This window comes from Palaemon carinicauda, chromosome 26 (genome assembly GCF_036898095.1).
Source record: "Palaemon carinicauda isolate YSFRI2023 chromosome 26, ASM3689809v2, whole genome shotgun sequence".
NCBI classification, from domain to species: Eukaryota; Metazoa; Arthropoda; class Malacostraca; order Decapoda; family Palaemonidae; genus Palaemon; species Palaemon carinicauda.
In genome coordinates, this window is record NC_090750.1 from 70,376,262 (window position 1) to 70,400,669 (window position 24,408).

Genomic DNA, 24,408 nt, shown 5'->3' on the forward strand with positions numbered 1-24,408 from the left:
AATTACACACTATTCTATCAGTCCAAAAAGAAGGATGTTGTTCAGTTGGCGCTCGCGTCGTGGCATGGTGGTGTGGCGCTGGTGGTTGGCTAGGGCCTTTGTATCGGCCCATCCCTTTGACGAAGGAATTAACTAAATGGAAGACAACCTGTGAATAGTGGTTTTCACGCGCCTTTGCTTTATACACAACACCCAAAAGGTGCTCGCGCGAGGGTAGTAACCTCAGCATTCCATGCTTTTATCTTTCTCTGGTATAATTGGAAGGTTTTATCAGAAAAGATATATAAGAAGGACTCTTTTCACCGGGCGCCACAGGTCTCTCCCCAGAAATAGATTTTTCCTTCGTCAAAATCCCTTTTTACTTCAAACAAGTAGAGAATTTTTAAGTGCAAAATAAATGTCTGAATTCTAACAATCATTTTAAAAAAGAAAAACTGTACTGTACCTGGAAACACACCGCACCATCCCTAGATCAGCATGAAGTTTGAAAATAGTGGGAAAAACCAGTGGATTGCTAATGATCTCATGTATATTTGGACGTTGTCCTGGGTCAACGTGTAGTAGTAGATGAACAAGGGAACGCATTTCTGCACTATACTGGGGATGGATAGGAACAAATATTCCACGCATGATTTTCATTATCAAAGCTGGGAGAGTCTGAAAATAATGTAAATACTTTATTATCAGTACATACATAAAGGTCTGAAACTACTTTATTATCGGTAGGGGTATAAAGATTAAGAACCATAAAATAATAGTTTAAAAATAAGAGAGGAATACTTAAAAGGTATACAAACAATGCACAGTATACAAAATCTCTGTATTACACTGGGAAACTGAGATGATAGCAAAACAATGTGAAGAAACATAAAAAAACAAATCTTTAAAGAAATTTGTAAAGTAGAGCATTCTACAATTGCCAGTTAACAAAATTAAACCAAAATAATAGCCTTCAAGTCTATCAGATACAAACAAGCTTAAACTTTCTGAAAGCTCTTAAAATCCCTGTTGATAAAGAAAAATCACAAATTTTTAGATTAATTTGTATTTTTCATAGCTATACAAACCTGAATCCTTTATGTAGGGGAACGGTTTACAGCCCAAGGGGGTCGCATTCTGGATTAGCATACCTGACGTATGATGAAAAAAAGAGTTGGTATATATTCCACCATCCTCCTCTTTGTCTAAGGAGGATGGAGGAGAACTTCTTTAGGATCTAAAGAATAGAGCTCAGAAGCATAGTTTACCAGCATCAAGTCAGATCCAGCAAGTATTGCTTCGACCACTGTGTCCCTAAGATAGGGGCAGCAAGAATGGAGAAGAGCCAGTTAATCCTATTCCATTCCAGACTTACATCTATGCTTTACCATAGACCAATTTCTTACTGTCCTGTACGAGATCTGGGCTAGCTACACACCTACTGGAACAACCTCCACAAGATCAAGCACCAGGGCATGGGGGGGGGGGGGGGTTATACGGCACACATTACAGCTCAGCAACATGTATTCGTCCAAGGGGCCCACATACAGACAAGTACCCCAGTACCACCCTGTCACCAAAGTAGTCAGGGGGACATGATATGGGATCCAGGCCCTGCTCCATGTATCAAGACCAAACCACCTGAGCCACAGCTCCAAGGCCCAGAGCTTGGGGCTCAGACTTGCGATCCATGCCCCAGCTCTGTGCATCGGCCCCTTTAACACAAGGCCTACCCGGACAAACCAGCCATAATAGTCAGGAATCCAAGTCTAGGTCAAGGGATCAAGACCCAAGGTCATGCCCTGGCAGCATTCATCAGCTGTGTATCGCACCTGGATTCAGAAGAATTGGAGACCAAAGCCCCTGGGCCGAGGTACACAACCATAATACCAGGTCATCGCTCGAGTCTATGCATAGCAAAACACCGGGTTATGGCTTGGGACCCTGCATAGCCAAACACTGGGTCAACACATTACAAAGTAGGGAACTCGAGCCCCAGTCCTGTGGGGGAGATCAGCCCTGCGGGAGCCGAGGCTCAAACAGCCCGGGTTGAGGGGAGCTGAAATGAGGGGCCGTAAGACTTGTCCCACTTCGAAGCCATGACATGTGGTCACGACTCTCTCCCAGCGTAACTGACCCAGGCGGGGGAGGGGGAATCAGGCCATAACAATTAACCCGCTAGATACCTAAGTATCTGGGGACCCAAGCTACAGCCAAAGTGGGGCCGAGGCTCAAAGCCATGACCCCAAGTAATGGCTGCGGCCCCATGTATCAGCCCCAAAAGGGCTAAACACAGAGCCAAATCACCAGTCCTGATTGGCTACTGGGATAGCCAGGGACCCGAGTCCAGCCCGAGAGGGCTGAGGCTCAACAACATGATGCAGGGTCGCAACCCCAGCCCCGTGCATAGGTCTCGGACGGCCTACACAATGAGCCGTAAACAGTCCCGCTTGACTACCGGGGTATTTGGGGACATAAACCAGGCTCCATGGTGGTGGGAAAGAGAAACATCGTGAGAAACTTGGGTGATATTCAACTATACATAAATAATGACTTAGTGCTGATATCTAGTAAAGTTTGTGACCTAGGTGTATTTCTTAACTGAAACTTGTCTCTTAATGCCCAAATAAATAATGTAGTAAAAACTGCTGGTTATCATCTAAGAAATATTGCTTTTACAAAAAAAGTACCTGGATGAATATTCTGTAAAGAAACTTGTGATAAACTGTGTAATTACCAGAATGGACTACCGTAACTAAATCTACTATAATCAACCAAAAGTACAACTTGAGAAATTACAAAACATAAGAAGCAGAGGATCAAGACTGATAAAAGGTGTCCCACCTAGAGAAAGGATCACTTCTATACTAATTGATCTACACTGGCTACTGATTAACCTGAGAATTAAGTTTAAAATATGTACAATAACCCACCAAGCTATCAGAACCAGTTGTCCAAAATATCTGAGAATTGCTACATGTTGTGCAGCACGAGAATAGTTACAGATGGTTTCAAATTATCAGAACCTAGATACTTGTCCACTGTAGGCTCTAAAGCCTTTAAGTATACAGCCTCGAGACTATACAATATGCTCCCGCGAGACACAAATAATTGAAGATATTAAGGCTTTCAAGAGGAAACTGAAGACTTTCTTATTCAGCAAGTGCTTCTATGTAAGAGAGCAATTCGCATTGTGAAATGCTAAATGCTCCCGAATGAACATCATAAAACAACCGTGGAGGTTCTGTAGAGAGTAGGGTTCCCCTGCTGTACAGGACTAGATAAGCAGCCCTTAAAGTAAAAAGTAAAGTAGGCTCAAGGGTGTGACACAGGGTTATGGCCCAGGGCCACATGCATCAGCTACAAGGGTCCTATCACAGTCCCACCTTACTACCAGGGTAGTAGAGGACATGAGCCTGCTGCTCAAGACTATGACACAGGGTAACAGCCTCAGCCCAGTGAGTCAGAACCAGAGGACCGAAACACAAGGCTGTGGCTCCCAATCCCCGGAGCCACCCACCCCTTCTAAGAGAGGTGGTGTTGAAGGTACCCTTACCTACAACTACGGCTGACAACCCTCCTCGACTTCTTCCTCTACTTTTTCATCTTAGAAGAAGTGATAGAGTTGGAAGCTGAGGAGGGGCAGGCTCAAGAACATATGGTCATGGTCCCACCCCTGTGCATCAGCCCCAGATGATCATACACAGAGGCATACTTCCCTTCAATGGGGATTGGAGGCATAGTGTTGAAGGAGCCCTTTCCTCTGAGCACAGTTGACAAGCCCTCCTTGACGTCTCCCTCCAGTTCTTCATCTTAAAAGAAGTGATAGAGTTGGAGGCCAGAGAAGACAATGAGGAAGAGGAGTCAAGAGAAGGAAGAAGAACGAACACGTTTCTTCCCCTTTCCAACCCTTCTCTCAGGCTTTGCAAGCAGAGGAGTCAAAGTCTGAAAAACTTAGACAATGATATTTCTCAAAGGGAAGAACCACAACAATGGGGAACATGTCACGAGGAGGGCAGTCACACTTACAGGAACAAAAAGCCCTAGACACTCCAGCCACATGGGTCAGAGAGAGGCACAGGGTAAAAGGAAACAGGAGGGGACGGTCAGAGAAATACACAGGAACCCTCCACCGGCACGCAGGTAACATACCCTCGGCCCCGGGGCCCCTAAGGAGGAGGAGCCACTGTGAACACTGATACTGAAGACACGCTGACACAACCTTCACCACTGGCATCACCAAAGAAACAGTGGCACTGGGAAGCTTACCTGAAAGACCTAAGGAAGCACAAACATAGAACCTTCAACCTCAGATGGGGAGCGGCAAACACCACATGCCACCAACACCTGAAATCCACTGACGTAGATCCTAAGAATCCTTGCTCATGCCGCACACTCCCCAAGAAAAGAGCCAAGAGACCAAATGCTGGGGAAGCGAAAGCAGAAGCAACCAATGAGTGGAAGTAAGAAACAAAGATCTCTTCTTCCACCTCAAAGCATACATCTGCCACCGAAAAAAAAGCTATCAGCACACAGGGATGATTGCGAACAATCATGCCCTTAGCAAGAACACAGGGAGAGTGTGGATTTACAGCCAGTTTAACAAAACACTAGATGTAAAGACAATCCTCCCACAATGAGTGTCTTGTTTCACAAAGTCATTAAGTTAACAGCCACTCCTTGAAGAAAAAGAAAATGAAAAGTTCGCTTAAAGGCCTATCAGTACTTCCGTACTTATGCGGCTGAAAAATTAAGTAATGAGACCGACAGGTAAAGGGGCAGGGTTCCTCACCCTGACTCCCACTTATTGTTAAGTACCTCATTAACAATTTACCGGCCGTCTAGCTCCTATGTTGAAAACTGTTCCCCTACATAAAGGATGATGGTTTGTATTTGCATAGGAAAACATAGTGACATTAGTATATTTTGGCATTACTATATATTGATATTAATAATTTACATTTTGGAGTTAAAAGAAAAACATTAAGTTAAATGTTTTCAGGTAAAAGACACAATGTGAACTCACCTCTGCTTCAAAGGCTCTTCTCAGAGTAAGCATCTCATATAGAACACATCCAAGGGCCCATATATCACTTTTCTTATTATATGGCTTTTCCTGGCATAATTCAGGTGAAAGATAACATGGAGTTCCGACAACTGAGTGTGCTTTACTTTTGCTATAAGAAAAAGAAAGAACATCACTAACCACATCTACAGAAACTCATTCTTTACATAACAAGTGAACACACACTAAAAACTATGTATTTTTTTACAGTAATTCTATATGAAAAAAAAAATTTACTACTATTATTCTTTTTATGTACATTTCTGGGGGAAAACTTATCATTTAAAAAATTATTCATTGACAGAAAATCAGGAGAATCAATACTCAGAGCCCCATTTACAACTGAGTCCTAAAGAGGAACTGCATGCAGTATAACTTGACCAGCATTCACTCCTCCTTACCAGTCATTTTGGCCACTTACCACCTGGATGTATAATTCCTTAAATTTTGTCAGATACAAATTTTTATCCCTGGTTACAAGCAAAAACTTTCAGTTCTGTCCTACAAGTCCAGATTCGTGACTCAGTAGCTTGGATAGAATAAGGTTCATTACTAAATAATAGTAAGAATATATATAAAGAAAGACCTGAACCAAATAGGAATTCTGGCATAAAGTACATAAGGCAGAATTTAGAAATGAGAATTCCTTTCACATCTAACTCTGTAAATGAAAAAACTAACATAAAACATTAAAACAAATATCGTATTCCTAATAAGGGGGAAAAATAGCAGAATGAGTATGTAAGAAGGCAACATGGTACTAAAGTTTCATGTGTCTAGTAATCCAAAGAGGACTGTATTCAAAATCTCAAGAATAAGAGACTTTGAACTTATGAAAGTTATTACGTGAAATTCATCATACACACAAATTAAGAATGAAGTGGATTGTCATTTCAGGTGTTGCTCACCTGTTAAAAACAGGCCTTTTTCTTCTTCGTACTTCAGCAAGGTTTTTTTTCTATACAAACAAAATGGCACAATTATGGCTTATTAAATAAACAAATGTTGCTTGCAAAAATTACTTTATGCTTTTGAATGTCTGGTTACATTCACTATGTCCTGTTCCTCAATCAGGATTCTTGAACTTCTTTATAACCTGAGGACCACGTCTAAATAGACATTATAAATACACACGTGTTACTTAGCGGAATTTAATATCATGAAATTTTGCAGAGCACTAAAAAATCACAAATTTTTAAAGTAATTTGTAATTTTCCTAAATATACAAATCTGAGTCCTTTAATAGGAGTATGATTTCTGGGAAGCGGAAATATTGGCATGCAGTCCTCAAATATTGCAACACATTAGACGACACTGGTGAAGTTTAGGACTCACTGGTCCCAGATTTTTCTCAATATCTCCAAAAAGAATAAGAATTAAAAGCAATAAAAAGTTTCATCATACTTATAAACAAACTTAACAATAATGACAACAAAAACAATATATGCGCAAATATATATAGACTAACTTGTACAACCCATAAACTAAATATAAAATATCAGATATAAATGGTCAACATGGAGGAGCTGACACACCATGCAATGCTAAGTACCCTCCAGAATAGATAGATATTTCAACTGAAGGGAGGATAGTAACAATGGTTTTGAAAATGATAATCAAGGCAGTGTCACCAAAGGATCTAGGGAGTGTAACGAGGCAGGAAAGAGACGAGGGCAGGCACCAAAGTCTTTACTAGTAGTGCTAGTACTTGGTCTCCTACAAGACCAAGTAGTGGTAGCAGGAGCATGAGCTCCTGTACCTTGTACTGAAAGCCTTTCCCGGGAGGTCAGGGTTTGGTACAGTGCTATTCTTCCCGTGAAACCATGAAGAGGTATCAGGTGACATCTCGAGAGATTTGATACAATAAGTCATCCTGTGCTTAGGCTACCTCTTCTTCGGGGCAGCAGGCATCACATCCAAAGGGTCCGCAGTCAATGAGGAAGGAAGCAGGAGAAGGAGAGGTGACAGAGGAAGGCGAGCATGTAAGCTTTTTTCCATTTGTCACTGTTCCACAATGTCGAGGATTTCCGGGCTGTTGGCAACCTCTCTGCGGCAGGCAAGGGAGCAGGGAACTCCACAGCAGTAGGCAAGGACTCGCCAAAGAGTGCCACATTGCATCACTTCCTTGCAGAAAGGGTAGCCAAAGAGGAAGGCATTGCAACAGGAGACTTTCTTCTAGCAGCAACTAGCATTTAAGAAGCCTCTCAGCAGATGGAGCACCATCGATACTTAGGGAAGGTGCCAACATACCTAAGTCCAAATCCTTGCGAGGTTTGTCAACAAGTAGCACAGCAACAGGAGTACTTTGAGAGAGAGAGACAGGAGATATCACCTCCACTGGGGGAAGATGATAGTCCTGACTTTTAAAGCACCTGGAGGGCGAGGCAGTCTCTCCCTTCTACTCATAAATTCTTATGGAGGGCAAAACTCCAGAGGAAGGAACCCTAAGACGGCACAGCAGACTCAGCTCCCAAAGAAGGGAAAAAGGAGCTAGAGGATTTCTCCCGCACCAGCTTATGTATTGCCAAGTCAGATGATGAAGAATTCCTCTCAGACTTCTTACTTTTCTTTGCAAACTCCACCAACTGCAAGTAAGGCCATGCCCTGGACTTCCCAAAGGGGGAATGCCTGCAAGCAGTTATGCCCCCTGCAAAAAGGACAGAGTTTGATGGGAATCTACCTCCAGCTTGCTCATATATTGACCTCAGTGACGGCCGGTTTTACAAGGGAAAAGCCACGTGTCTGCTATTGGGGTGGTCATGCAAAGAGCAAGATCAAGAACACTGAAAAGACAAAAGAAAAGTTTAATTACCAAGATTGAGGACACAGTGAGGTAGACAGTATACAAAGCTGCAGACAAAGTCCAAATAAGGTTTACTCTACCTGTTGGGTGGCTGGGGCCTACCTCCCACCCGACAGGCAACCATTGTTTATCTTCTTAAAAGCTTAGGAACTGTTCCAGTTTTGATGAAGTCATAATCATATTAAAGGTCAATGATTTGTATTACATATAGGAAAAATTGTATTTTTCTAGCTATAGAAATATGAGTCCTCTCAAATACGGAATGTCTACATCAGTGCTGGAATGGCTGCTGAATTCTTCAATGAGGTAGTTAACAAGGGGTGATGAGCACAGGTGAGTAGCCTTACCCACTTTCCCCTCAAAGATATCACTTTTGACCTTCAGTTCAGGGCTGAGAGAAATGGTTGAGGTGGAAAGTTTAATTTAAAAGAGTAAGGTTTGTATAGCTAGGAAAAAATAAAAATTACTTTTAAAATTAATTAATTGTTCCTACACGTACATTTTATAAAGGTTTAGTCCTTTAAAATATGGGCACTAACTTATTGGTGGGAGGAGTCCCCTCTCGATCCAAACTGATTGGTTATCTTTCTTCCTTGGAATATGCCAGCCTCCCTGGTCTTGCACAGAAGTGAGGGAGATGAATCCAGCAACTTATAGGTCAAACCCAACATCAGTGGTCTGCATGGCAACAAAAGAGCTCCCACCTCATGTTGGAGTGTGGTGATCACTGGGGATATTCCACATGCCACCAAACACTCAAAACTCGCCGATGTAGATTCCTGGGACCAAGCCAGTATAGCCAGAAGCTTCCAAGGTCTGCAATCTTGATGGGGAGATGAAAGCACTACAGTACAGTATAGAGCTTCTTCTTTTGGCATCATCTTCGGTGTTGCCAAGGATGAAGCCAAAGAGTCCTTAGCTACAGTCAGCATACGAGGGTGATTGCAAACAAACATGACGCCTACAAGAAGTGCAAAGAGAGTACTGTATGGATTTATAATCAATTTACCCATAAACAGATTAGTGATCACCCTTCCACCTGCATTTACTTACATCCTGCTTCGCCTCCATAATAAAGACCGAAACCAGAAATCAATCTTCACACTGAAAGGTTAAGGAAAAAATTAACAGCCTTCATTAAGGGCCAAAACTATTTCCGCACTACTTGCAGCCAAGGACAAAAGTGAAGTCTTTGACAGGAAAGTAAGTTACCATCTGTCATTAACTACCTCATTACCAAATTCAACAGCTTTACTACCTCTGCTGATGGCATTCCCTATTTCAAAGAAAAAAATGTTTGTATACGTGTATGAACAGATTTCAAACATTACCTGCTAAGAATTTTTGAGATACCAAAATCCCCTATTTTCACAATTCGATGAGATCTGTCTAAAAGTATGTTGTTTGATTTGATGTCTCTATGAAGAATACTGCACTCGTGAATATGTTTCATTCCTACCACTAACTGACAAAAGAGGTGTAATACATCCTGTAAAAAAATAAAACAAAGATAAGTTTAAAATCACAAATTTTGTTGTGTAATTTTTGTTTTTCCTAACTATATAAACCTGTGACCATTAATAGGAGTACTGTATAACTTTAGCAAAGCTGAAATGGCAGTTAACCTTTGAACGATGTAAACAGAGTTGCCCGACAGGTGGCATAGTGAGGGTTTCTCCTCCTGTCAGGTGGGTAGGGCACCCACCCGACAGAAGGAGAAACCCTCACTTTGACCTTTGACCTAGAACTTACAGGGTGGTTGAGACAGACAGTATAACTTGAAGTTCTCAGGTTTATATAGTTAGGAAAAATCACAAATTTTAAAAGTAATTGGTATTTTTCATAGCTTTACAAACCCAATTGCTTTAGATAGGTAATAGTACTGTGTGTTTCAGTGGGAAAGCTGGATGGCCCTTAAATCATTTAATGAACGCTTACCTGTCAGTGTCTTCACTTATGACATTTTCGCTCAAGACTGAGAGGGGTGGTTGAGGAGGGAAGTTTAATCTATAGGACTCAGGAAAAATACAAATTACTTTACAAATTTATGATTTGTTCCTCCGCGGATACAAACCATTGTCCCCCTAGAGCCAAATTGCTAGGTTCTTTTTCTTCTCTGGAAATGTCAATTTACCTTGTTTCATACATGAGCAAATGAGATGACTCCAGCAACTTCCTATCTTTCTATCATTGGGATGAATAGATTGATAAGGGCCTGTCCAAAAAGACTGGTATGTGGTCAAAGGAGTGATTCCTTTCCTCTCAAGGGAATCACAGTCCAGAATAATATACCTGGCATATGATGACCAAAGGGTTAGTATGCATTCCACCATCCTCCCTCTCGTGTAAGAAGGATGGAAGGAGATAAACTTCTCTAGTTTCTAAAGAATGGAGCTCAAAAGTTTAGTTTACCAGCAACAAGTTATATTCAGTAAGTAACACTTTGACCACTTCCTCCCTAAGATACGGCAGAAAGAACGGAGAAGATCCAGTTATTCTGCTTCTAAAGAACTTGCATTTATATGTTACCATACACAAGATACTTACCAGGATCTGGGCAGGCTACACCCATCCTTGAGCAACCGCCACAAGACAAGGCGTAAAAGCGTGAAGAGGCTTGTAGGTACTACTGTAGGATAATGGTTGTGAAGATGGTCTCGTGCATGCACACCACAACCTTCACCCCCAGCCGACTGCAAGATTCCTCTAGAAGGCAAGGGTGGGGGCTAAATCCTGACTTCACAATTTCTGGTCCTAGCTGGAACCTACACTCTCTCAGCAGTCAAGGCATATGCATAAAGGCCCAACTCCCGAAGTCAGAAAGAAATCATGTTCTAGACACCTCTTTCTTAGTTCAGCCCATACTAAGGAAATTACCAACACTCCTGTCTGAGATGTCGGATCTTCTTTAAATATCATTGCAGAATCCTTACGGAGCAAAAGCCTCTTTTCTCCAAGCTGCTTCATGTAGAGATAGGATGGAGAAAGGATCGAACCTGGAGTCGTACCATGGCAGGATCCAAGTTTGCCCATGTGCCCTGGCAAAAGGCTGAAGAGCTCCTACATCTCTTAGAGTGAAAGACTAAGGCAGAGAAACATTGTCACTTGCCTAACAGCTTTGACCGCTTAAAGCAGCAGAGACAATCTTGACTGAGGTCCCGTTTTCAAAATCTTGGACGAAGTACCAAGAACAGCAAGACTGAGAAGTCTGAGAGGCAGCCATAACAGATGCTACTGAGAGCAGCTTCTCTCAACCAGGAAGAATTGGAACCCCACAATCTGGTCTAGAGATGATCTGACTCAAGAAGAATCTTTTCTATGATATCCATAAAAAAGAATAGCCCACTTCCCTGGAAGAATGAGAGCCAAGGGAGTTCATTTTGGATCTAAACAAGGTAGAACGGGAAATAATTCCAGATAAGGCCATCTGGGAGCCAAATGAATCAACCTCAGTCATGGTATAACACCCCCTTTTAGATTTGTCAACAGACCAGGGTTGAATGGAGAAAGGCCGTAACCATCCAAGTGATCACATGAGTCTTGGAAGGTGACTTCAAACAGTTCATGGGGTTGAATAAGACGGGGGCTAAAACCAGGGGCACTTCCTGTCTAATTATATGACAAACATATCGTTCCCCGGACAACCCTCTGACCATAAGCCTCTCCATTACTCTGGATTAAGGGACCAATCTGACCCTACAGCCTTTCCTTGGCAACTAAGTGTGCCTGCTAGCCCATTCCTCTTGGCGAGAATGTGACTACCTGAAAACTTCCTAACATACAAAGCCATCCTGAAATGATCTACTTCGTCAACGCATAAAACTAGATACTGTATAAGCTAATATGGTAGTGTTGTTGCAACAACCGACCAGATGCCTCCTCGCGATCTTGGAAGGTTTGAAGCATTATGAAGGCTGCTAGCTCCAGGATATCCAAGAGTAGATGCTTCTTCTGCCCACACTGCTGAGACAATGTGTCGTTCAGGTGTATGCCAATCCCTTTCTTTGATGTTTCTTAGCACTTTTGCATGTCAGGAATCAAAGAGTCGAGTGGGACTCTCTTATGAGGGTTTCTCGTTAGCCAACAGAAAACAGAGTAGGAACAGACGAAGTGAAAGGGGAAGGCCAGCCAATATGCTTCTGTTCCCTCTTCAACGAAGTCAAGTTTTTCTGGGCTGACGGCAATCTCTCTACGGCAGACATAGAAGGTTCCTCTACTGCAGCAGGCAAGGACATATCAAAGGGAACTTCATCACACCTCTCCTCCGCAGGGGGTACAGCCAAAGAGGAGGGATCAATCTGGGAAGTCTTCTAGGTCCTATACGTAGCCAACACATAAAGTAGCTTCTTCATTGACAGGGCACTATCAATACCTAAAAACCACAACTTACCAAGATTGAGGTCCTTGTGAAAATCATCAACAACAGGCACAACAATAGAAGAACTGTACTTTGAAAGATAGGCAGGGGGGTGTTATAACATTCGCTGGTGGTAGGCAATATTCCTGTCTCACTCAGAGAACTCCTTGAGCACAAGGCAGATTTTCCTTTCCCCTTCCGAGTTCCTCTGCGGGACCCAGCCTCAGTGGTAGACAAAGGAGAGACAGAGGGTTTCGTATTTGAAACTGGGAAGGAGCTGAAGAGTTTCTTCACCATCAGCTTGATTGTTGGTAAGTCTGATACCGATGAATCCCTCTTAGATGTCTCCTTCCTCTTCTTTTTATACTATGCCCACTCCATAGGAGGCCATGCCCTACACTTGTCACAGAGGAAGGGTAGGCAGTCCTGCCCATGCAGCAGTTGCAAAGTTGACGAGGATCTCCGTCAGTCTTACTCATATACTGGCCATATCCTTGGCCAAGCTTGCCAGAGAAAAGTCACAAGGGTCAGATATCAAGAAAACTGCATAGTAGAGACAAACACACTGAATAGAGAAAGAAAAAAAACATTAATCAGCCAAAAAATTGCAGCGGGGAGGTACATCAGTACACCCCTGTGGTTGAAGTCAAAGTGAGGGCTGCTTCACCTGCCTTGTGGGTGGGGCCTACTTGCCACCCATCAGGTTACTATGTTTATCTTGGTAAAAGTTTAACATCCATTCCAACTTCATTAATTATACTCCTATTACAGGTTGAGGATGTGTAGGAACAAATAGATGGAGTGAAAGGTTAAAATAATAAAGAAATCTGAAAAATACCTATCAGCTCTTGAAAAGCAATCTAAATCATTTTCATGTTCCATAAATAAAACCCTCATTTCATAATTACCGGGGTAATGAGTTTCTAAAATTTTAAGAATTACAAATTACTCTCATGGGTAAGTTCCATTAGCTAACAAAGCCAATGGATCAGATCAACATCATAAATAGTTACACCAAATGGTACATAATTCAATTATGCCATGACCTAGAAAAACATGACAAATTTAAAGATAATTTTTAATTTTCATAACTATACAAACCTAAGTTCTTTAAATAGGATAGAATATCAGCAAAGCTGGAGCACAATTAAACTTGTATAACGAGGTGTAAACAGGTGGCTGGTCAGCCTGAAGTGGGGAAGCTTCCTCAATCAGCACTCACTTTGATTGCAGCCAGGACTTTCTATGGGGTAGGAGATGGCAGAAAAGTACGAGTACAGGACTCGGGTTTGTATAGATAGGAAAAATACAAATTAACTCTAAATTTCTCATTTGTTCCTACACAAATACAAACCCTACAGTAGTCCTTTACGTAGGAGGCTGATGGCTAACGACAGAACCCAATACTCGGACACAAGTCGGCGCCGACGACGACGACGACGAGATTCATCTTTAGGTGAGAGGAAGTCCTTATTCCAACTGGCTGGATGCTTATCCCGGGCTACCAAAAACTCGAACCCTTGTAAGTGGTGCAAAGTTAAGGTTCTTTATATCTTATGCACTGATGTTTAGTAATACTAGTGGGTCCACAGCTTGTGCAATAAAAGATGCAGAGCAGAAAATTTCTGTCTAGTAACAATGAGGTATATATACACTATGTCATTGGGTTTACCTGGTTACAATACACTCCCCCTCGTAAGGAGTGTGGGGAATAACACTTCTATATCTTATAACAGAAAAGCTGTTTCCAGCTGACAGGTTTTCTAATGCTCTGCCCAAAGAGAGGGGAAGATGAAAAGAAAAGGGCCCTTCACTTTCATCTCCATCTAACACACAACCTCCATCTTTAATACAATACAATAGTCCTGCGAGAGGTGACAAGGCAGCTATACTACCTGCTGCGAGGCCACTACAGGTCCTAACAAAAAAAGTGTCTAGGGACCTGTGAGTCGAATCCCACAGGTAATGGCCTGTAAATGTGGTCTGCCGTTTTCAGACACCTGCCTGAAGTACCTTTGCGATAGAGATACTTAAGGAATACCAGGGTCATGCTAGTTCCTTTGACATCATGAGTTCTAACCTGAGCTCTACCTGGAGCACAAAGTGAGAGTGGCGAATGAGTACTGTCAATAGCTTCTCTTAGCCAAAAGGACGATGTAATTTTAGTCACCTTTTTCTTAACTCTCTCCATGCTGATGAAGAGGTGCTGCAGGTGAGGTTGACTTGTGTGCGCTCATTTAAGGTAGCGCTTTAGCCCCTCACTGGACACGAGAGTAACTGATCCTGATCATCGGTTACTGCTCTAAGACTCACAACCTGACGCAAAGAAAACCTGGAATTAGGAACCAACGGATCCTGGGTTTCAGCTACAAACTCACGGACAAAGGAGAACAAGACCTGTCTCCAGTGCTCGGTATGAGGGATGCTAAAGAAAATACCATGAAGCTTACTAACGCATTTGCTGGAGGCTAAGGAGAGCAAGACAACTGTTTTGTGGGTAAGGTTCCTGTCTGAGGCAAGACTCAACGATTCATAAGGTGCCCTCCCTCTTAAGGGACCACAAGACCTTAGTAACGTCCAAAGGCGGTAGCCTCACCTCTATTGGAAGACAGGACAGCTCAAAACTTTGTACAGATGTCAGGATGCCAGATAACTCATAATCAATCAATCAAAACTTCATATGGGCATTGTGAATTCCACCAAAGAGGAAATATTAACTCCTTTCAGCATAAAGATCTGGCTTAAGGCTGAGTGATAGCCTTTCACCACTGATATGAGACGAACTTTTCTCTTTGGAGATAAAGTAAAACTCTGGCAACCAATAGAATAGAAGCTCCAAGAGGAAAAACACCCCTACCACGACACCCAACACAGAAGATGGCACACTTGGATTGGTACACAGAAGTTTAAAATTTCCGAAGCTATCTGGACATCTCTCGTGCAACTTAGAGCAAAAAGCTTTTCTTTGACAGGAGATGCTGGATAACCTCCACGCGTGAGGCCGAAGCAATTCTACCAAGATGTGGAATATCTGGACATGAGGTTGGCACAACAAGGTGGGGAGAGGAGACAATTATCTTGGAGTCTCTATTAGAAGATGTAGAAGGTCCAAGTACTATTCTACTTAGGATAATTTTGGGGCTACTATTGTAGTCATATTGGTGTCGATAGCCATACCCAGATAAATTAGTCTTTGTTTGTGCACTAGGATCGACTTTTCCCGATTCACCACTATCCACAGATTGTGACAGGATGAAAGAAGCTTGTCTTGGCAGAGAAGAAGGTTGTCCTCCGAGTCTGCCATGATCAACCAATCGTCCAGGTAATGTAGAAGATGAATTCCGTTAGCATGTACCCATGCTGATAGTAAAGTAAAACTCTGGTGAAAGCTTGTGGAATTGTTGAGAGACCAAAGCAAAGGACTTTGAATTGGTATACTCTGCTTGCTATGACAAAACATAGGTAGATCCTGGAGTCGGGATGGATTGGGATCTGGAAGTAAGCATCCTTCAAGTTGGTCGTCATCATAAAGTCTAATGGCCTGATTGGCTGCCTGACTGTGCCTGGAGTCTCCATCTTGAACAAGGTTTATAGGACAAACCCACTCAGGGCTATGAAGTCTATGACTGGTCTCTAGCCTCCAGACACATTCTTTGCAAGCTGTCATCAACCTCTTGAAAAGTTCCCTTCTCCAGCATGGCCTGAACTTCTGTGTGAAGGGCTAAGTCCTTCACAGATCCCTGGTGGTAGGATGATGATATCACTGATGGTCAAATCAGAGAAAGGTGAGAGTTGATGAACAGGAGGTGGAACCTGGACCAAAGAACGTCCATAGTCCAGTTCCACTGCATAATACTTTTCCGCATCAGTTGCACCCTTGACTATATCTGCTCTGAGAGGGATGCTGTTCATTCGGACCACACCTAACATTGGAAGGGGCAGACCGGGTTGTTCTTGGGGGCAGGGATGTCAGGATGCCAAATAACTTTTAATCAATCAATAAATCAATCTTGGGAGCAGGCTTGTGTACCTACCTGAGAGGAAGCGACGTTCTCAAGCGGCTGGAAGTAGAGGCGAACTTTGGGTACCGAAAGGTAGTGTTTATTAAACACTACTTAAAACAAATACTAGCAGTACAACATTCATGCATGGTACTCAGCGCATTCGTGACCCATGCAGGGATAGCCCGGGAGGAATGACCAGGTCAACCGGGTTCTTCTGTTATATCTGCAAGGTAAGAGTCAGACTTGTTGGATAGTTATTTCTCCTTACACTTGGATATTGAGCATGGGTTGCAGGTTATGCTAAGTTGTAGACAGATGGTCCTGAATGGACACAAGTCTACTGATTAATACTCTGGTACTTAGTCCTTGGACACTACACAGAACTTTAACCACAAAAAAGAAATTTTGACAAAGGAAAACTTATTTTTGGGGAGGTGGTGTGTGGTCTTAAAAAATCCACCCACCTCCCTAGCCTCGTGCAGGCTGGTGAATTGCATTCCGGAGGTACAAATAGCAAGAACTAAAACAATGGTTCTTTTCCAATATGGCATGCATGACCTTAAGTGTAGCAAATGACATGCATATTCGGAGGTGCTGTAGCACGATCAAATGAGCCTGAACTTGCAGGTTATCCCCATACCCACTGAGTCCATCCTCTGCACATTTATACACTGGCCCTACAGCAGGAAAACAATATTTCTTCGGTAATCAGGTCATATTGCATTCCTTGTTCTCGCCTTACACAGGAAAGACCTTGGAAACCACAAAGCACCTCCCCAAAAATAAATTTTTCTTTGTCAAATCTTCTCAATTAAGATAGCTAGCATACTCATAAATGAATACTGTAAAGTACTGGTAAATGATTAACTAAATAAAATGCTAATGTTTGCAGGAGGCATTTAAATACTGTTAAATGAAAATAAATTAATATTTCAATCTATTCATAGCAAATCACTGGATATAATTTCTACTAATGTAATTCAGAGTAAAAAGTACGTTACTAACCTCTTCTTGAAGAAGATTTCCTTCACCTCGACATCGAAGGTAATCATATAGATTACCGCCTGGAGCATATTCCATGACAATCATCATTGTATGATTTTCAAGAAAATTTTCATAGTACTCAATTATGTTGGGATGATGAAGCATTGCTAAGACTCTTACTTCATTTTTTGTTAACTGAAAAAAAAAAATTACTTTAAACTTCAAAGGAAAAATATAGTCTTGAAAACATTCTATGTTACACAATATGCAAATGCTTTACTTCTTGCTAATACCTCAAGGCACTAATAACTTCTTTAAGTATTTTGTATTTTTCTTAACTATAGAAACCTAAGTCTTTTAATAGGAGTATGATTTCAGTAAAGCTGGAATGATCGATTAACTTGTAGTTACCGGTAGGCTAATGGTAAGCCCCGCCCACCAGTCAACTCTGCACTCACTTTTGAACTTAGGCCTAAGACTTGCAGGGTGGTTAAAGCAGAAAGTGTAACTTGAAGGGACCCAAATGCAAACTATTTTTTAAAAATTGTGAATTGTTTCTATATGAATAAAAACCATCGTTCTTTAATGGGAGACATCCTTAGAAGGGAAGAAGTCCCTGTCCCAAAGTGGCTGGTTAACTTTCCTGGGAATTGTACAGGCACTTGGAAGTGATGACTCCTATCAACTTCCTAACAACCTGAACATGAAGATGTCACATGTGTTAACCCTTTTACCCCCAAAGGACGTACTGGTACGTTTCACAAAAGCCATCCCTTTACCCCCATGGACGTACCGGTACGTCCTTGCAAAAAAATGCGATAAGAATTTTTTTTTTCATATTTTTGATAATTTTTTGAAAAAATTCAGGCATTTTCCAAGAGAATGAGACCAACCTGACCTCTCTATGACAAAAATTAAGGCTGTTAGAGCAATTTAAAAAAAATATACTGCAAAATGTGCTGGGAAAAAATAACCCCTTGGGGGTTAAGGCTTGGAAATTTCCAAAGAGCCTGGGGGTAAAGGGTTAAAGTAGGCCCCTACCAGGTGACTGGTAAATGGTCAAGGAAAAGCATACTGTATATCTGTGTGATGGATATGTTGTCTGATTATATGGTCATTATGAAAAATGGGTTTGCATGCATACTTTACAACCTACCCCTCATATGGGAGGTTGGGGCAGTGTTGCCAAATGGCAGAATTGTGGGGGTAATGATGAAAAAAATAGGTCTACATAGGGATCTCCATCATTTCAATTTCCGATTTCTGCTTTACTCTGTCTGGAATGGTAAATATTTCCGCATAATTATCAAAGTTGGAAAACTATTATGTGGCATATAAATCTGTTTTATATTTATAATATGAAGTCTGTTTTTATATTTATTGATCTGTCTATTTTGAACTAAAAATGATATTTTAATTATAAAATAAATTTTTGAATATACTTACCCGGTGAATATATAATAGCTGCAACTCTGTTGCTCGACAGACACATACATAAAAAAAACTCGCCAGCGATCGCTATGCAGGTTGCGGGTGTGCCCACCAGCGCCAACTGTCGGCCAGATACCACTCTCGATGTAAACAAAACCTTCAATTTCTTCTCATCCCACTGCGTCTCTATTGGGGAGGAAGGGAGGGTCGTTTAATTTATATATTCACCGGGTAAGTATATTCAAAAATTTATTTTATAATTAAAATGTTATTTTCATTAGTAAAATAAATTTTTGAATATACTTACCCGGTGATCATATAGCTGTCAGCTCTGCTGCCCGACAGAAAAACCTAAGGACAAAATACGCCAGCGATCGCTATACAGGTGGGGGTGTACATCAACAGCGCCATCTGTCGAGCAGGTACTCAAGTACTCCATGTCAACACAGAATCAATTTTCTCCTCGGCCCACTGGGTCTCTATTGGGGAGGAAGGGAGGGTCCTTTAATCTATGATCACCGGGTAAGTATATTCAAAAATTTATTTTACTAATGAAAATAACATTTTTCAATATTAAACTTAGCCGGTGATCATATAGCTGATTCACACCCAGGGGGGTGGGTAGAGACCAGCATTATATGTTAACATTAAGAGCTAAGTATTTTGTATTTCATTTTAGCAGTTATTCAAAATAACAAACATAAAATTAATAAGTACCTGGTAAGGAAGTCGACTTGAACAATTACTCTGCCTTTTTAAGTACGTCTTCCTTACTGAGCCTCGCGATCCTCATAGGATGCTGAGCGACTCCTAGGAGCTGAAGTATGAAGGGTTGCAACCCATACTAAAGGACCTCATCAAAACCTCTAATCTAGGCGCTTCTCAAGAAAAGAATTTGACCACCCGCCAAATCAACCAGGATGCGAAAGGCTTCTTAGCCTTCCGGACAACCCAAAAAACAACAATAAAAAACATTTCAAGAGAAAGATTAAAAAGGTTATGGGATTAGGGGAATGTAGTGGTTGAGCCCTCACCCACTACTGCACTCGCTGCTACGAATGGTCCCAGGGTGTAGCAGTTCTCGTAAAGAGACTGGACATCTTTAAGGTAAAATGATGCAAACACTGACTTGCTTCTCCAATAGGTTGCATCCATTACACTCTGCAGAGATCTGTTTTGTTTGAAGGCCACTGAAGTTGTGACAGCTCTAACTTCATGTGTCCTTACCTTTAGCAAAGCATGGTCCTCCTCATTCAGATGGGAATGAGCTTCTCGAATCAAAAGTCTGATATAATAAGAAACTGCATTCTTCGACATAGGTAAAGAAGGTTTCTTAATAGCGCACCATAAAGCTTCTGACTGTCCTCGTAATGGTTTAGTACGTCTCAAATAGTACTTAAGAGCTCTTACAGGGCATAGTACTCTTTCTTGTTCATTTCCAACCAAATTAGAAAGGCTTGGAATATCGAACGATTTGGGCCAAGGACGAGAAGGAAGTTCGTTTTTGGCTAAAAAACCAAGCTGTAAGGAACATGTAGCCGTTTCAGATGTAAATCCAATGTTCCTGCTGAAGGCGTGTATCTCACTGACTCTTTTAGCTGTTGCTAAGCAGACGAGGAAAAGGGTCTTCAAAGTGAGATCTTTAAAAGAGGCTGATTGAAGTGGTTCGAACCTTTCTGACATAAGGAATCTTAGTACCACGTCTAAGTTCCAACCTGGTGTGGCCAACCGACGCTCCTTCGAGGTCTCAAAAGACTTAAGGAGGTCCTGTAGATCTTTGTTGTTGGAAAGATCTAAGCCTCTGTGACGGAAGACTGCTGCCAACATGCTTCTGTAACCCTTGATCGTGGGAGCTGAAAGAGATCTTTCCTTCCTTAGGTATAAAAGGAAGTCAGCTATCTGAGTTACAGAGGTACTGGTTGAGGATACTGATTTCGACTTGCACCAGCTTCGGAAGACTTCCCACTTCGACTGGTAGACTTTAAGAGTGGATGTCCTCCTTGCTCTAGCAATCGCTCTGGCTGCCTCCTTCGAAAAGCCTCTAGCTCTCGAGAGTCTTTCGATAGTCTGAAGGCAGTCAGACGAAGAGCGTGGAGGCTTGGGTGTACCTTCTTTACATGCGGCTGACGCAGAAGGTCCACTCTTAGAGGAAGTGTTCTGGGAACGTCTACTAGCCATTGCAGTACCTCGGTGAACCATTCTCTCGCGGGCCAGAGGGGAGCAACCAACGTCAACCTTGTCCCTTCGTGAGAGGCGAACTTCTGCAGTACTCTGTTGACAATCTTGAACGGGGGGAATGCATAAAGGTCTAGATGGGACCAATCCAGAAGAAAGGCATCTATGTGAACTGCTGCTGGGTCCGGAATCGGTGAGCAATAAATTGGGAGCCTCTTGGTCATCGAGGTTGCAAACAGATCTATGGTAGGCTGACCCCACAAGGCCCATAGTCTGTTGCATACATTCTTGTGAAGGGTCCACTCTGTTGGGATGATTTGACCCTTCCGGCTGAGGCGGTCTGCCATGACATTCATGTCGCCTTGAATGAACCTCGTTACTAGCGATATGTTTCGATCTCTTGACCAGGTGAGGAGGTCCCTTGCGATCTCATACAACGTCATCGAATGAGTCCCTCCTTGCTTGGAGATGTACGCCAAGGCTGTGGTGTTGTCGGAGTTCACCTCCACCACCTTGCCTAGAAGGAGGGACTTGAAGCTTCTCAAGGCCAGATGAACTGCCAGTAGCTCCTTGCAGTTGATGTGCAACGTTCTTTGATCCGCATTCCACGTTCCCGAGCATTCCCGACCGTCCAATGTCGCACCCCAGCCCGTGTCCGATGCGTCCGAGAAGAGAATGTGGTTGGGGGTCTGAACAGCCAGTGGCAGACCCTCCCTGAGGAGAATGTTGTTCTTCCACCAAGTCAGTGAAGACTTCATCTTCTCGGAAATAGGAATCGAGACCGCTTCTAGCGTCTTGTCCTTTCTCCAGTGAACAGCTAGGTGAAATTGAAGGGGTCGGAGGTGGAGTCTCCCTAACGCGATGAACTGGTCCAGTGATGAAAGCGTCCCTATCAGACTCATCCACTGTCTGACTGAACATCGGTCCTTCTTCAGCATGTTCTGGATGCATTCTTGGGCTTGACTGATTCTGGGGGCCGACGGAAAAGCCCGAAAAGCTTGACTCTGAATCTCCATTCCTAGGTACACTATAGTTTGGGATGGGACGAGTTGGGACTTTTCCATATTGACCAGGAGACCCAATTCCTTGGTCAGATCCTGAGTCCACTTTAGATTCTCCAGACAGCGACGACTTGACGAAGCTCTTAGAAGCCAGTCGTCCAAATAGAGGGAGGCTCTGATGTCTGCTAAATGCAGGAATTTGGCAATATTCCTCATCAGTTTCGTAAAAACAAGAGGTGCCGTGCTTAGGCCAAAGCACAGGGCTTGAAACTGGTATACAACCTTCCCGAAAACAAACCTTAGAAAAGGTTGGGAATCTGGGTGGATGGGGACGTGAAAATAAGCGTCCTTTAGGTCTAACGAGACCATCCAGTCTTCCATCCTGACCGATGCTAGAACCGACTTTGTCGTCTCCATGGTGAACGTCTGCTTTGTGACAAAGACATTCAGAGCACTGACGTCTAGCACCGGCCTCCACCCTCCTGTCTTCTTCGCCACTAAGAAGAGACGGTTGTAGAAGCCCGGGGATTGATGGTCCCGGACTTTGACTACCGCTCCCTTTTGTAGTAAGAGAGACACCTCTTGCTGCAAAGCTAGTCTCTTGTCCTCCTCTCTGTACCTGGGAGAGAGGTCGATGGGAGTTGTTGCTAGAGGGGGCTTGCGCAAGAATGGAATCTTGTACCCCTCTCTGAGTAACTTCACAGACTGTGCGTCTGCGCCCCTGTTCTCCCAGGCCTGCCAGTAGTTCTTGAGCCTGGCTCCCACTGCTGTCTGAAGAAGGTGGCAGTCAGACTCTGCCTCTAGAGGACTTGGAACCCTTCTTCTTGCTCCCACGTTGACCTTCGGCACGAGCACCTCCTCTGCTGGAGGCTCTGCCACGAAAGGGCGGAATGAACCTTGACGCTGGAGTGTCCATCCTGGGTCTAGGCACGGAGGGCAAAGGGGTGGCTTTGCGTGCGGATGACGCCACCAGGTCATGAGTGTCTTTCTGGATCAAGGAGGCGGCAATCTCCTTGATCAACTCTTCAGGGAAGAGGCACTTCGAGAGAGGAGCAAACATAAGTTCCGACTTTTGACATGGGGTGACTCCAGCTGACAAGAAGGAGCAAAGGTGATCCCGCTTCTTGAGGACCCCGGACACGAAAGAAGCCGCAAGCTCACTAGAACCATCCCGTATGGCTTTGTCCATGCAGGACATAATGAGCATGGAAGTTTCCTTGTCAGAAGGGGAGGTCTTCCTGCTCAACGCTCCCAAACACCAGTCCAAGAAGTTAAAGACTTCGAATGCTCGAAATACTCCTTTCATTAGATGGTCCATATCCGAAGGAGTCCAACAAAACTTGGAGCGTCTCATGGCCAGCCTGCGGGGAGAGTCTACCAGACTTGAGAAGTCGCCCTGGGCAGAGGCAGGAACTCCCAAGCCGAGAACTTATCCCGTGGCATACCAGACGCTAGATCTGGAAGCAAGCTTGGCCGGGGGAAACATGAAGGCTGTCTTCCCAAGCTGCTTTTTGGACAGCAACCAATCTCCCAGTACTCTTAAAGCTCTCTTGGACGAGCGAGCGAGTACGAGCTTCGTAAAGGCAGGTGCGGATGACTGCATGCCTAAAGCGAACTCAGAGGGAGGCGAGCGTGGTGCTGCAGACACAAACTGATCAGGATATAAATCCTTGAACAGCGCAAGCACTTTCCTAAAGTCTAAGGAGGGAGGCGTGGTCTTGGGTTCGTCGATGTCCGTGTGTTGGTCGTCAAGATGTGCAGCTTCGTCATCATCAGAGAGTCCATCGTCTGAATGTTGAGGAGGAAGCGGCAAAGGAGTAGGTAAAAGCTGGGCGGCTGAGTCCGGCAGCACGGGTGCATGCGTGGCTGCACTGGACCCAACGTCATGGAAACGTTGGTCAGTCTGTGAACTGGCAACAACCATAGCTGTGTGGGGACACAAGGCGTCTACTCCTGACTGCGGTCGAGTAGCGGAAACCACAGTGGGTTGCGGAGGTTGACGCACAGCGTCAAAACACGGCAACTTAACTCCACCCTCCTGTTGTTGTGGTAACACGCGAACGTCAACGGAGGGTTCCGTGCGTCGGTGAACGTCAACATGCGTCTGGCAGGGTCGACTGTGCATGGGTGGAGGAACTCTCACAGCTGGAGTGCGGGAGCAGGCAGCCTCAGCGTCTACTGGGCGCACAACCGTGGTTGGTTGTAGGCTAACGGGTGCAGCGTCAACCTTCTCCGCACGATACTCCTGCATGAAAGAAGCTAACTGAGTCTGCATAGACTGTAGCAAAGACCACTTAGGGTCTACAGCAGCAGGTGCGGCAACAGACGGTGTTACTGCCTGTTGCGGTACCACTTTGCCTCTCTTAGGAGGTGTGCAGTCGTCGGAAGACTGCAGCGAGTCCGAACTGACCCAGTGGCTACACCTGGGCTGTTGGACTTGCGCGGAAGGGACCTTGCGTTTAAGAGGCCGAGAGACCTTGGTCCATCGTTTCGGGTGTGAAACCTCTTCCGCAGACGAGGAATGAACGGGCTCACTCGTCTTCTTGTGGGTGGGGCGATCTAGGAAAGATACGTCCGAAACCACGGAGGGAACGTCTGTCCGCTGATCA

General features: G+C 43.6%; 1 protein-coding gene across 2 annotated transcripts in view; it reads right to left on the reverse strand.

Annotated features, from left to right (window-relative positions):
* The window catches only part of LOC137619575 (serine/threonine-protein kinase Nek8-like), a 135,975-nt gene that overhangs the window by 47,250 nt on the left and 64,317 nt on the right, over positions 1-24,408 (reverse strand). For both annotated transcript variants that reach the window (XM_068349721.1, XM_068349720.1), the window contains exons 3-6: positions 17,214-17,387; positions 9,179-9,336; positions 5,006-5,156; positions 446-657 (exon numbers count right to left, since the gene is read on the reverse strand). In XM_068349721.1, the coding sequence (XP_068205822.1) occupies positions 446-657; positions 5,006-5,156; positions 9,179-9,336; positions 17,214-17,387 (695 nt within the window). The remainder of the gene's footprint in view (positions 1-445; positions 658-5,005; positions 5,157-9,178; positions 9,337-17,213; positions 17,388-24,408) is intronic.